At 33.2% G+C, this 12,851-nt stretch overlaps 1 protein-coding gene across 1 annotated transcript in view; it reads left to right on the top strand.

Annotated features, from left to right (window-relative positions):
* Positions 1-1,328: 1,328 nt before the first annotated feature.
* Positions 1,329-12,851, top strand: part of LOC129223885 (protein O-mannosyl-transferase 2-like) — a 79,395-nt gene continuing 67,872 nt past the window's right edge. Inside the window, exons 1-2 of the mRNA XM_054858257.1 lie at positions 1,329-1,598; positions 10,409-10,493. Of these exons, the coding sequence (XP_054714232.1) occupies positions 1,480-1,598; positions 10,409-10,493 (204 nt within the window). The 5' untranslated portion in view covers positions 1,329-1,479. The remainder of the gene's footprint in view (positions 1,599-10,408; positions 10,494-12,851) is intronic.

The following is a 12,851-nucleotide window of genomic DNA, read 5'->3' on the forward strand; positions in this document are numbered from 1 at the left end:
TTATTGTTTTGCATTTGTAGCAGAGTTATTTCTCTCGAATTCCCGAATCGGTTAATTTAAAATTTTTCTGTTCCGATTTTTCTAATTTCTGAGCTACGATTTAATTGTGTCATATGTTATGCGAATCATCAACAAAATTCTCACGGATATATGGCGGTGGTTTTCTTTTCAGTTGATTGACCATTATTTCTTTTTACTTATCGAATTCTGTAATCTTACTACCATTTTATTCCACTCATGATAAAAATTAAAAATGGTTTAACTAAAAACGCGAAATCTCGCCAAGGCTACTTTGCTCGCACAATACTAAAACTAACCCTAAACAAATTTGGCGAAACCTTTCAGCTGAGAATAAAAGGAATAAAGTAAATTCTTTCTCGGAGAAACATTTTTCAGTTTGTTCTACGATAATATATTCAAGAAAATATTTTGCATACCGTCCATTCCAACTAAATGCTGCTGTAAAAGATGGTTAGTTAAATTAATTTAAGATTTAAAAAAAAACTCATATTCTTATAAATTCATACAAAACAATAAAAAATTTTACCTTGTATAACGTTATCCAAGTTTGTTAATCCAGTTTTCGCTTTCACCATTTTCAATCAACTCATATTTTAGAAGGAAATAATGAAAACTAACATTATTTTGAGAAGCTCGAGAATACTACTAAGGGACGAATTAATTTCTGTAGCTGAAAGCAAACTAAGACTCATCGATTGCGTTAATAAATACTCAGAATAAACTGCCTGTGTTTATGTCAACAGACACACGTGGAACGCAACGTGGAATGTTTTAGTTCCATTGGCAGTTTTGTAAATCACCGCAAGGTAGCGTATTCGAGCGCTGGAGTTCCGAATACTTTACAGATGACATTTTGTAAACGTGATCATCATGCTGCTTCCATTACATATGAAAACTTTTTTATCCCAAGTGGTGGTGGTCGTGTGTCGAGGGAGGAGGGGGAGAAGACAAACAACATATACGCATCACGATAATTCCTTTTAATATTGGAAAGGAAAGAAAAAAATAGGAATTATAAATCGTGCCTCAACATCTTTCGCCTTTTGTGCCTCATCAGTTGAAGGTCACTTTTTTTTTCGTTTATTACTTTTCCGAGCATTTCTTCGCTCAATCGGGAGGGACTTATAGATTCGTTCTCCTGCCTCCACTTTTTGGGCCGAATTCAGAGCTCCGGAATGAGCGCCTACTGCTTCGTTTTTAAACTCCTCTTAGCAGACGATGTCAGAGGTGCTAAATGCGCATGCGTCAAGTGCTTTGAATACCGGAAGTTTTGACAACTTCGCATTCAATGTTTTGTGGAACCGGTTTTCGTTTTTATAATCTTGGCCGAAGAAAGTACCAATGACATGTGGCTATAAATGTTTGGGAACAACTTTTCAACTATACAAGAAATCGAAATTAAGGCATCAACTTCGGTTCATATTAATTGAAGCAAAAAGCATGGTTTTAGTGTAATTGATGATGGCATTTAAGCTTGAGAAGCAGAATAACTTAAATTGGTGGGCAATCTTTGCTGTAATTACAGCAATTGCATTTGGAACAAGATTGTATAAAATTGAAGAACCTGATCATGTATGGTAAGTTGAACAAATGAAGTTTACCAACAAATGCAAATTCTTATTTATTATCTGTTATTGAAGTTATTGTATGAAAAAATTTTGCTACCTAATAGCTTTGAAACTACGGGCAAAAAATTGATATTGTGTTTTAGATTTAGGTTGTTCATTCAGTTTTATTATGGAAGATTTTTTTTTTTTTTGATGCCTAAAGTAACAAAATGGTTTTTGGCTAACTTTTACAAAATTTAAATGCTGCAGTGGATTCTAAATCTCTGCCTTAGAAAAACTAATTTTACCCAGGGGTAACTAACCTTCACAACAAACCAGGGGTTCTCCACGGTTGCCCCCTCCCCCTCACGAGCAAGGGCGCATCCCCCAAAATATTGCTAAAATACTCGTCTGCACCATGACCCCCCCCCCAGATTGGCACCCTTGGGTTCCTAATCTTTGAGGCTCTGCCCCCCCCCCCCTTTGAAAACTGACATGATGTCATGCCACTCCCCTCATTTGTAGTTATTACATGTATAAGGCTACGCCCCCTCTTCCCCATGGGTGGTTAATACAAGTGTTACAATTGGAATTGAAGCTGATCAATACAGCTAAAACAACTAAATTCATAAAAATTCAGTTATTTGCACACACAAAATTCAACATTACTACACAAAACTTTATTTTGAACATATTATTACTAGAACATATGAAATCCAAGAAACAAAGAAGTAAATACGATTTTTCGAGGTAATTTAGAATGTAGGCGATGTTGGCTTGCATATTCATCACTTTGGCAACATTGACACTGTTATTTAATATTCACATATGTGACCACAAAATTGAATAAATCATTGTTAGTTTAATTTTTTGATTTATCTAATATTCATGCTTCCCTTGAAATTCTACGCCCCTCTAGGGGGATGCGCCACACAAGTTAAGAACCGCTGGTCAAGAAATGTCAGGATACCCTCAATCAGTGCTGCAATGAAGGGAGGGGGTTGAGGATGAAAACATGCCCCAGAGCCATTGGTTTTAACATAAATGCAAATTGTGATACAGTAGTTTATCAAATGAAAGAGTTGTTTTGATTTTTAAAAAAACCTTCCAGTAGGTATTTTTGATCAAAAAAACTAGTGCTTTCAATCCTTGGTGAGTTCTGCCTCAGCTTTATTGGAATTCCTATTTTCAATACAAGAGAAAATTACAATAAATGGAGCAATAATGCAATCTTACATGTTTTTGTCAATGATTTTCAAGAAAAGCATTCATTTGTTAATCGTGTGTATGTTACCTTTCGTTTGGCTCTAGGAAAGAGAAAAAAATTACGAATACAAAAGTGGCGACCAGCAACAGACTCTGGGCCCAGCTAGGCTGCTCCTAGTCAATTTACAATCCCCAGTGAAGATCAATGGCCCTCTTAAAACTATCTATTCCCTTGCTCATTACCACCTCTTCCGGTAAGCTGTTCCAAGGTTCCACTACCCTGCTAAAATAATAATTTTTTCTAATATCCATGTTAGCCTGTGCAGTGTTGCCAGATTGGGGGAAATTTCCCTATTTTTGGGAAATCTGGTGCTCTCTGGGGAAATTTTGGGGAAATGGGTTTTGAGGGGAATTCTTTGGGGAAAAAATTTTTTCTTTAGGAAATACCTGGGGAAAAAAACCTTGGGGAAAAAAAAAATTTATATTTAAATTTGCGTCTTGTCATCTGGTAGTCACCTTGTTTGTATCAAACAGCGTTGGTTTAGCTTTGCTCAACTTTATGGAATTCGCATTTTGCATTATGTGGAATATTATGCTACGGAATTCACATTAATAGTTCTGCGTGAGTAACTAGTTGATACGTGAAACAGGCAAAAATAGGTGTGATGAAGAATGTTCTTGGATAAATATATACAAAAATCATAGTTTAAATGTACATCTACAAGCAGAGTAGTAAATGCGAGTAGAAAAAAAAATTGGTTATTTCTTATATCTCGTTCAAATGCTTGTATTTACAGGGGTCTGTCCAGGATTTTTCGCAGGGTCCGTTTTTTTGTGAAAAATCAAATAATTTTGTGAAAAGTGAATTAATTTTGTGAAAAATCAAAAAATTTCGCAAAAAAAAATTTTTTTCTTTTTGTTAAAACGAAATTTTAGAATTTAGAGATGGCACAAACTGCATCAATTAAACTTAAAGTTGAGTGTTTTTCTCTTCTACGTCGAGAAAATCATTCTGGATTTTTTTTACTAATATTTGGCGGGGGGGGGGGGGGCATCGCAAGTATCAATATTTATCTACCATTCTACATTATGTTAAATTATACTAGATATATTTCTGTACAGTACTTAAAATAATTGTAACAAAAATGTAAATAAATAAAATAAAATTCAGAATTCAGCATTCAACTTTTTTACCCAAGACACTCTTAAAAAGCACAGAATTTCGTTTAAAACTTATAAATTCCGTGATTTAAACAAAAATAAAAAGATATTTCAATTGTTTACCTCTTAACAAAGCGTAATAATCATTAAAAATTCGAAAAATCGGATTCCCATAGCGGATGCAAAGAGATCGCAATTCTCAAAGTGAAGGCATCAAAAGTATAAAAACGGCTTGTAAAAGAAATATTTTTGATAAAATTATTTTAAAATTGCATTTTAGAGTCCTATGATAAACATATCATTAATATCTGTGGACACAGTTGGAGCAAAAAAAAAAAAATTAAACCATTAACATTTAATTGAATATTTTAATTTTTGACTCATAAAGGAAAATGGAATTTTGCTTTTAAAACTTGAAATGAGAGTTCTAACAGAAATAAAGAGACTTTTCATTTATTTGAATCCTAATAAAGCTAAGTTAGCTTGAAAAAAGAACAAAATGTGATTCTCATTTCGGATGTTAAAAGATTGCATTTTTCAAAATGTAGACATCTAAAGAAAAAAAAAAGGTAATTAAAAGAGTTTACTTAAAGTTAATCATCCTTGTGTTAGCATCAAAAAATCAAAACCCATATAATTGTCTCCCAAAATAACAATTAAACATCGCACCGCACCGTAAAAACGCAAATATTGACAAGCTGGCAAAATGATGAGAATATTTTCTAATCAAGTCATTATAAAGGTTCAACGCCAGACGCTAAGTGGTGATAATTTTGAAGTTGGTAACACTATCTGAAGCGATCATATTTTTTCCTCACCTTTACTATCCCTTTGCAGTTCTAAGTTCATGTCGCAGATATATATTATTATTGTTTATTAAATCATGAGCGGAGAAAAGTGCTTACCAATGCCTTTTCAGAAAAGTTAACAAAAACACCGCTGCTAATTAGCTGTGATAAAACAAAAAACCATTATATTTATTTGGCAGTAGGGTCATTCCACGTCAAATCAACCCAAAAAATGAGATTTTGACACCCATAGTCTCGGATTTTGATGAAACTTGGCATAGTTGTTTCTATTATGGATGTAAGAAAGAATGTAATTTTTTTTTGCTGTATCTCGAACGGTTTAGATTTTATGGAGTGTCAAAGTTTTCTGAATTTTACGATTTTTCTCGATGGCGTGCGTGAAAACTAATTCGCATTTATGCAGAAAATAAATTATAACTTCCCTGTTTACCAACCAATATTGTTGAAATTTTTTTAAAATGAACCTGATTATCCAAGGATTACAGAAAAAATACAATTTCATCAAAAATTATCAATAAAAAAATAAGAAAAATTCCTAAAGTACAATTTATTAAGTTTTTTTGAGAAAGTTGGGAGCTATACTTAAAATGAGATATCTCCAAATGGGGAGTAAATAATCCCTCCATTTTTTTTAAATTTCTGATCTAAAAGATGTATTTTATCACATAAAAAAATAATTTAGGTGGTTTTTACACTCCTTCGTTTCAACAAGGGGCACAAAACATTTTTTAAGATAGCTGCATGAAGAAAAAAAACATTAACACCAGCCTTGCTCTCAAAGGGTAAAAATCTGACTACTATTATGCAATTTTGTCTGGAGCATACCTTTATATTGAATATACAACTTATAAATGGTAAAAATTGCATTTAAAAATTTTGATTACAAAATTAAATGCTGTAATGAAAATCGCAATCTTTAAAAACTTACCTCAAGGAACATGCATAATATTATACTCTTTTAATTGCAGATAGGGGAACTTGTATTTTGAAAAATTGAGTTGATTGTTTTCATAAAGTTTTGAGAAAATTGGTAAGTTCTTCCAGTAGTTGTTTTGGGGGGCTCCACAACTGCAAGGACATGAGTAATAGGGACTGCACAAATATCCTCCCTTTTTGGCCAGAAAAATGATAGCGAAGGTGCATGAGGATGCATAAAATTTACAGTAACATCTTTTTCTTCTTCATTTACCTCATTCACCATGCCAAAATACCACAAATTGTCATATATACTTGCGATGAAGCACCCAGAATACAACTGTTCTTTTTTCACAATTGAAGTTTGCTGTTCGTTGTAGAGATTGAAAGTGAGAGCTGGTTTTTCATCACTACTAATTCTTCTTGCTTCAATGTTTCCCAAATTATCCAATGGTCGAAAATTGTGGAACATTCTTGTTCCGGGAAGAGTTTCTACTGATTTAAATCGACTTTCTAAAGTCTGGCGAGATAAATCGACTTCCTGTTTAGAAATTAATATACACACATTGATGATGAAGACAAATAGTTTTTAACTCATTGCTTGCACCTGTTCTTAATTTCAATAAAGTTAACTCAGATTCAGAGAGGTTTTTAGTACTCTTTGTGTCCTTTTTCTTGACAAAACTCAACAAATGACAATCACTATGCGTAACTTCTCCAACGCTACATGTCTCCATTTTTAGTTTACAGCCATGCAAAATCAAAATTTTATTAGCAATTTTTTTTTAAACGACAATATTAGAACAAAAACTTTTCTTTTCTAATTACAACTAAAAATGCTGTAATTGGCAATAAGAATCAGTTAAAGTATTAAACTCAATCATATGTGTTACTCAAGCAACAGCTTTTGAATGACTGACTGGTTAAGGTTTGTAGTTCTGTTTCTATGATGATTTCATGTGTGGGAAACCCTAAGTGCAACTGCACAATCTCCAATCATATAATATGTGGTATGAACTTGTATATTTTACACAAGTCAAGGCCATATGTTCTGTTTCAAAAAGACCTAACTTTTTCAGACAAGTTTCATGTATGAGCTCTCAAGGGAGGGGAGGGGCTCAATGAGCCCCTCAAGAGAGAGGCTCATTGGGCCTCTCAAGGGGTTTGTGTAGCTACTTTGTTTATTTTCATTCATCACTTGGAAGTGTAGGAGGAAGGGAGGGGGAGTTCTTATTTATTACTTGATGAATAAAGATGAATGCCAGTGGATTATCCTGGTTGATCACTTTTTTTTCTTTCTTTCTTTTTTTTTTTTTTTGGCTTAACATTTTGGTTTTGAAGTTCCCAGAGAAGTTAGTTGAAACAATTTCTATCTTTAAAGATTAAAAAAATGATGAAGGAAGGGAAAAATTACAAAGGTGATTTTTAAATGTGATAAAATGAATTTTTAAGATCATAAATAGAAGAAAAAAAGGGGGGGGGGTATTGTCAGCTCAATTTTTGAAAGTATTAGTTCACTTATCTGCAGTTAAAAAAATTTTTAACATTATGTAAGTTCCTTGAGGTAAGTTGATGATTTTCATTGCAATAAACATGTTCATCGGATGTTCATCATTGCACCTAATTTTTGTAATCACAAATTTTAAATGTAATTTTTACCATTTATGTGTTGTATATTCAATCTAATTTTTCATCCAGACAAAATTGCATAATAGTAGTCAGATTTTTACCCTTTGAGAGCAAGGCTGGTGTTAATGTTTTTTTTTCTTCATGCAGCTATCTTAAAAAATGTTTTCTGCCCCTTGTTGAAATGAAGGAGTGTAAAAACCACCTAAATTATTTTTTATGTGATAAAATACATCTTTTAGATCAGAAAAAAAAAAAAAAAATGGAGGGATTATTTACTACTCATTTGGAGATATCTCATTTTAAGTATAGCTCAAAACTTTCTCAAAAAAACTTAATAAATTGTACTTTAGGAATTTTTTATATTTTTTTATTGATAATTATTGATGAAATTGTATTTTTTCTGTAATCCTTGCATAATCAGGTTTATTAAAAAAAAAATTCAACAATATTCGTTGGTAAATAGGGAAGTTATAATTTATTTTCTGCATAAATGCAAATTAGTTTTCACGAGCGCCATCGGCAAAAATCGTAAAATTCAGAAAACTTTGACATTTCATAAAATCTAAACCGTTTGAGATATAGCAAAAAAATTTTGCATTCTCTCATAACTTTATAAAAGGAACAATTGTGCCAAATTTCACCAAAATCTGAGACTATGGGTGTCATGACTGGGTTGAAGTGACATGGATTGACCCAGTAGCAATTATTTATCGCTTGCAGGAGCATCCCAAGAGTGCCGATTTTTTCTTTTTTTTCAAAATTAGCCGATTTTGTATAAGCTGATCCCTCTAATTTGACTTAAAAAAAGGTTCCAAAAATTATTGGTTTATACACAGAATTATGCGTTATTTTGCTTTCAGATTTGCTCTTTCAATAAACAATTCGACATCTGATCTTGTTTATTCAGAATTTTGTGAAAGGTCCGTTTTGTTTGATCGGGATTTTGTGAAAGGTCCGTTTTGTTTGATCGGGATTTCGTGAAAGGTCCGTTTTGGTTGATCGGATTTTTGTGAAGGGTCCGTTAACGGACCCAAATATCCTCTGGCCAGACCCCTGATTTATGACTAGTGGCACCCGCACGGCTTTGCCCGTAGTAGGAAATTAAAAAGTAATTTTTATTTCCTCTGTATATTTACAAATAATGCATGATGAATTTCTCGCCAATTGGTTTGCCCACGTCAACGTTCCGCATTATGATAACTTGGTAATTTAAACGTCCATCTTATGATAATTTTTTCTTGGGAAAATGTTCTTAAAATTGGAATAGAAAAAGAACAAAATCGAATTTTCAAAAAATCGCTTAAAGGTGCACACCCCCATGCTACAAACTAATTCTTTGCCAAATTTCATGAAAATCGGTCGAACGGCCTAGGTCCTATGCGCGTCACAGAGATCCTGACAGAGAGAGAGAGAGATCCGGACAAAGAGACCGTTCAGCTTTATTATTAGTTAAGATAAAAAAAGATTAAAGATAAAGAAGACAAACAAAAAAAAAGTAAAAATGGGAAGAAAAAAAATTGGGGAAATTTATAAAAAAATTTGGCTATTTAGGGGGGAAAATTTTTTTCAAAAGACAAAAATATCAGAGGAAGTCGATTCATTTTATGAAAATATTAGCAGAAAAATAATTTTTGAATCTGGGGAAGTTTGATAGAAAACATTGCTTTTTGGGGAAAAGTTGGAAGGGAATTGGGGAAATCTGGATTTGACCATCTGGCAACACTGAGCCTGTGATTTAAATAGCTTAAAACAATGACCCCCTTATCCTGTTTTCAGTGCTAAACTTTAGCCCCGTAACATCTTTCATTTTGATAAATTAAAACAACTGAATCCTGTCCCCTTGTTCTCTTCTTTGCTCAAGACTGTACATTTTTAGCATTCCAAGCCTGGAATCGTAGTCTAAATGAGAAAGTCCATTTATTAACTTGTAGCCCGCCTTTGAACTCTTTCCAATACATTAATATCTTAAGATTGAGATGAGACCAAAACTAAACAACATACTCCAAATGAGGTCTTTTACATAGGTGTAACTATATATTCAAGATATTAATATGGCATATTCCATCCCCTAGAAATGAAAATTAACTGACTTTTTTGACAAAGAGAAGAATCATTACACTTCTAAAGGACACTAGTTCCTTTATTTTATCATTTTCAAAAAATAAAATGTACATAGCAATTTGTTTGTTCAAAAAGTTTTTTTTTTTTTAAGTCATTTTATATGAATTTTTGAATTTTTTACAGATTGTACTATTTTTCTTAAATATTGATTGGTAAATATAAGCACAAATGTCATTGCTACAGATTGAATATTAACACTGACATAAAGTTAAATGTATGAAAATCATTCAATGTAATTCAAATGAAAAATTATCTCTTTCATGTTTTGTATGTAGGATTCATTTTCAGACTGCTATTTTCTCAAGTATCCTTTCTTGCTTGTTTCAATTGCAAGAATGAACTGATTTAAAAAAAAAAGCTGAACTGCAATTGTTTTTGAAATGAAAGTTTTTTTTTTTAAATGTAGTTGGCCATTTATTGCCAGGCTGGGAAAAACCATTGAGACAAAAATAGGATGCACTCTACTTGTATTGAATTATTAGAAATAGTGATACCAGAGGTCCTACTTGAGCTCAGTGGCATAGCTCAGTTTCTGTCGCTTTAGGGCCAGGATTGAGTGATATGAATCAGCTTGATTTAAATCAGTTGATTAAAAACAATACATATTTAAATCATTGATTTCTAAAGTTTTAATTTTTAAAAGTTTAAAGAAAAGAATTTTTATTTATTTATAAACCTGTTAGGATGGAGAATGTACATTTTAAAGTCAAATGGTAAACCTAGTTTCACCATATCATGTGTGCTTGAACCCAAGGATAGATTGCTTTACCAAACATAAAAAACTAGTCTCTTCTGTCAAAAATTTGGAAAGCACAGGGACAAGATTGATAGCATTGCTTACAATAAAGTGGTTAAAAGATTGAACTTAAAGAAATGAAAAAAATCTTTTTAAAACAATCAGCTAACCTATTGCTGTTGCTTTAGACTCGATTCAAAAAAGTACTTGATACAGCTAAAGCTTTTTCAGTTTATCAATTGTTTCTACATTTTTTTTTTCAGCTGGGATGAAACACATTTTGGTAAGATGGGAAGTTGGTACATCAATCATACATTTTTCTTTGATGTTCATCCACCACTTGGAAAGGTACAGTGAATATAATTTTATTTAAAATAATATGCAATATCTTATTTCTTTCTGACTCCATTGAAGGTATACTGATCCCAATTATCTCTGAAATTGTAAACTACGGTTTTTGTTAAGCTAGAATCTAAATTTAGGAGCAGTGTTTTAAGTTTTGTAATTTATTGTGTCTGTGCGGCATTTAGACTCTGTCATTGGTAGCCTAAGAGATTGCAGGTCCATCAGCAGAACTTCCTGAGCCGTCTGCGATGCAAATAAAAAAAAAGGTGCAGTATAAACAAGCATTAGATCATTTGTAGAATCTCAATGTGAGCTCTTATAATTGCCGCATCATATAGTTCTTATAATCAAGCAAAATTCCTCAAGATATTCTCACAAGATAACTTATAATAAGTAGAATAAATATGCTGATTTTTAAATGTTCAATTGTCAAAATATATGTCGATTTCCCAACAGCATAGCATAGTTTAAGAAAAATAGAATGTTAGGGAACATTGTGTTAGTTCATTGTCCATTAATATCTACTCTTAACACACATGCTTCGTTTGATTGCAAAGTTTGTGACAGAACCGGTAATCAAGCACGGATACAGGGGAGGGGAAAGGCCCCCTTCTGAAGCATGAAATGGTGGCGTCTAAAAGGAGCACCGAGGGCGGCCACTAATGTTTACCCCCCCCCCCAAGCTTTTATAGACCTAAGCAATGAAGACATATTTTATTTATTTAAAAAAAAGCTATACTGATTAGATACTCTCGCAAGCCTTTCAAACAACAAACTATGTAATAAACTCTGTTTAACAATAGTGGATGCGTGGAGAGAAAGTGGAAAATTGTGACTCCCTTGAGAGTAACATATATGAATGACGAACTAAAAGTTGTACTTTTCCCCCTTTACGACAGTTTTTCTGATTAAAATCTTGAATAAACTGCCCGGTTTCAGATCAGGTAGAAGGACAGGACCCTTGCCCCGGGAAGCAAATTTAAATGTAGCTCCAAAACGAAGATCCAAAAGGATGCCATGACCTCCTTGCCGAAACTAAAGAAGGCTTAAAATTGCATTTCTAGGACTTTACTTTCGGAAAATTTCGCTGGTTGAACCATCGATCTTAAGGACCCAATTAAGTCTCTGATTCACCTCTTCCACAATAACTTAATCAAACGTAGCCTAAAAAGATTGGCTCCAAAATCCAAAACGTGTTTCCAGACGACAGCCCTCCTACCATCAAACGTCATATAAATTTGCTTTGGCATTTTTCGAAATCTTTGTAGTGGAGGACCCCGAAATCCATTCGCAAACATTACTACAAAAGACAGTCTCATTTAGCATCTTTAGAGAAGCCCCTAATTCCACCCCCTCTCACTTAATGTATTGAAAAACAAACTAAAATTGCGTTTTTCAAACATCAGTTTCAAGAACTTTTGGGGAAAGACCCTGGATCCCCCTTTTCTCTAACGCAATCACTATACCAGAAAATTTCATTTTTAGACGGTTCCGTTGAGCCACAGCTTCCTGCCAAAACTACCCTGAAATTGACTTTAGTTTCAAAAACACAGTTCGTGAGGGCACACTGAACCCCCGCCCGCTCTTAGTCCCATCGTTATCAAACAATGCTTAAAATACGATTTTGGGACTTATATTTCTAAAGAATTCCGGAGGAGAACTGCCAGGCTTATGGTAACTTTTTTACGGCGCTAGGGCATATCCATTAATCGTCAAGGTGAGGTGGACAAAAGTCTATAGTTATATTTTTCAGATATTACTGTTGAAAAACATCCGAAAGATCCGTAGAAACTTCCCAATTTTGTTAACGTCACCAAAGATAATATAAAATTGCGATTTTAGAAATATCCGCTTAAGAGCTCCAAAATCCTTTCTTCCCAAAATAGCCTATAATGGATTTCAATTTCGAAAAATATTTTACTTCAGAATATTTTTACGTTTCCCCTATTATTTTCAAATCTAGCCGAAAACGGGTTTTTGAAAAAATAGTGCCGAGAAATTATTGGAGGATAGCTGCCAGATCCCATACCGTCATCAAAGACGGCCTAAATTTGCGTTTTAAACTTATATTTCGGAATCTTTCGATGGGAGACAATTGAATCTCCCTCCCTCTTGCAACGTCAACAAAGGTAACCCAAAATTGCGTGTTTAAATTTTCAGTTGCTGAGATTTTTTGGGAAGAACGCCGATCCTTCCTAAGCTACGGTCTTAAAAAAATAGTTTCAAATTGATTTCAATTTTGAAAGAATTTTAGGAAAGAACTGCAACATTACTTTCACCTAAAGTCTCGAAAAAGTTCCTGAAATTGCTATATTTGAGGTCAATTTCGAAAATTTCTCCACGCACCTTGAATATACTTGA

The sequence above is a fragment of the Uloborus diversus genome, chromosome 6 (genome assembly GCF_026930045.1).
Source record: "Uloborus diversus isolate 005 chromosome 6, Udiv.v.3.1, whole genome shotgun sequence".
NCBI lineage: Eukaryota > Metazoa > Arthropoda > Arachnida > Araneae > Uloboridae > Uloborus > Uloborus diversus.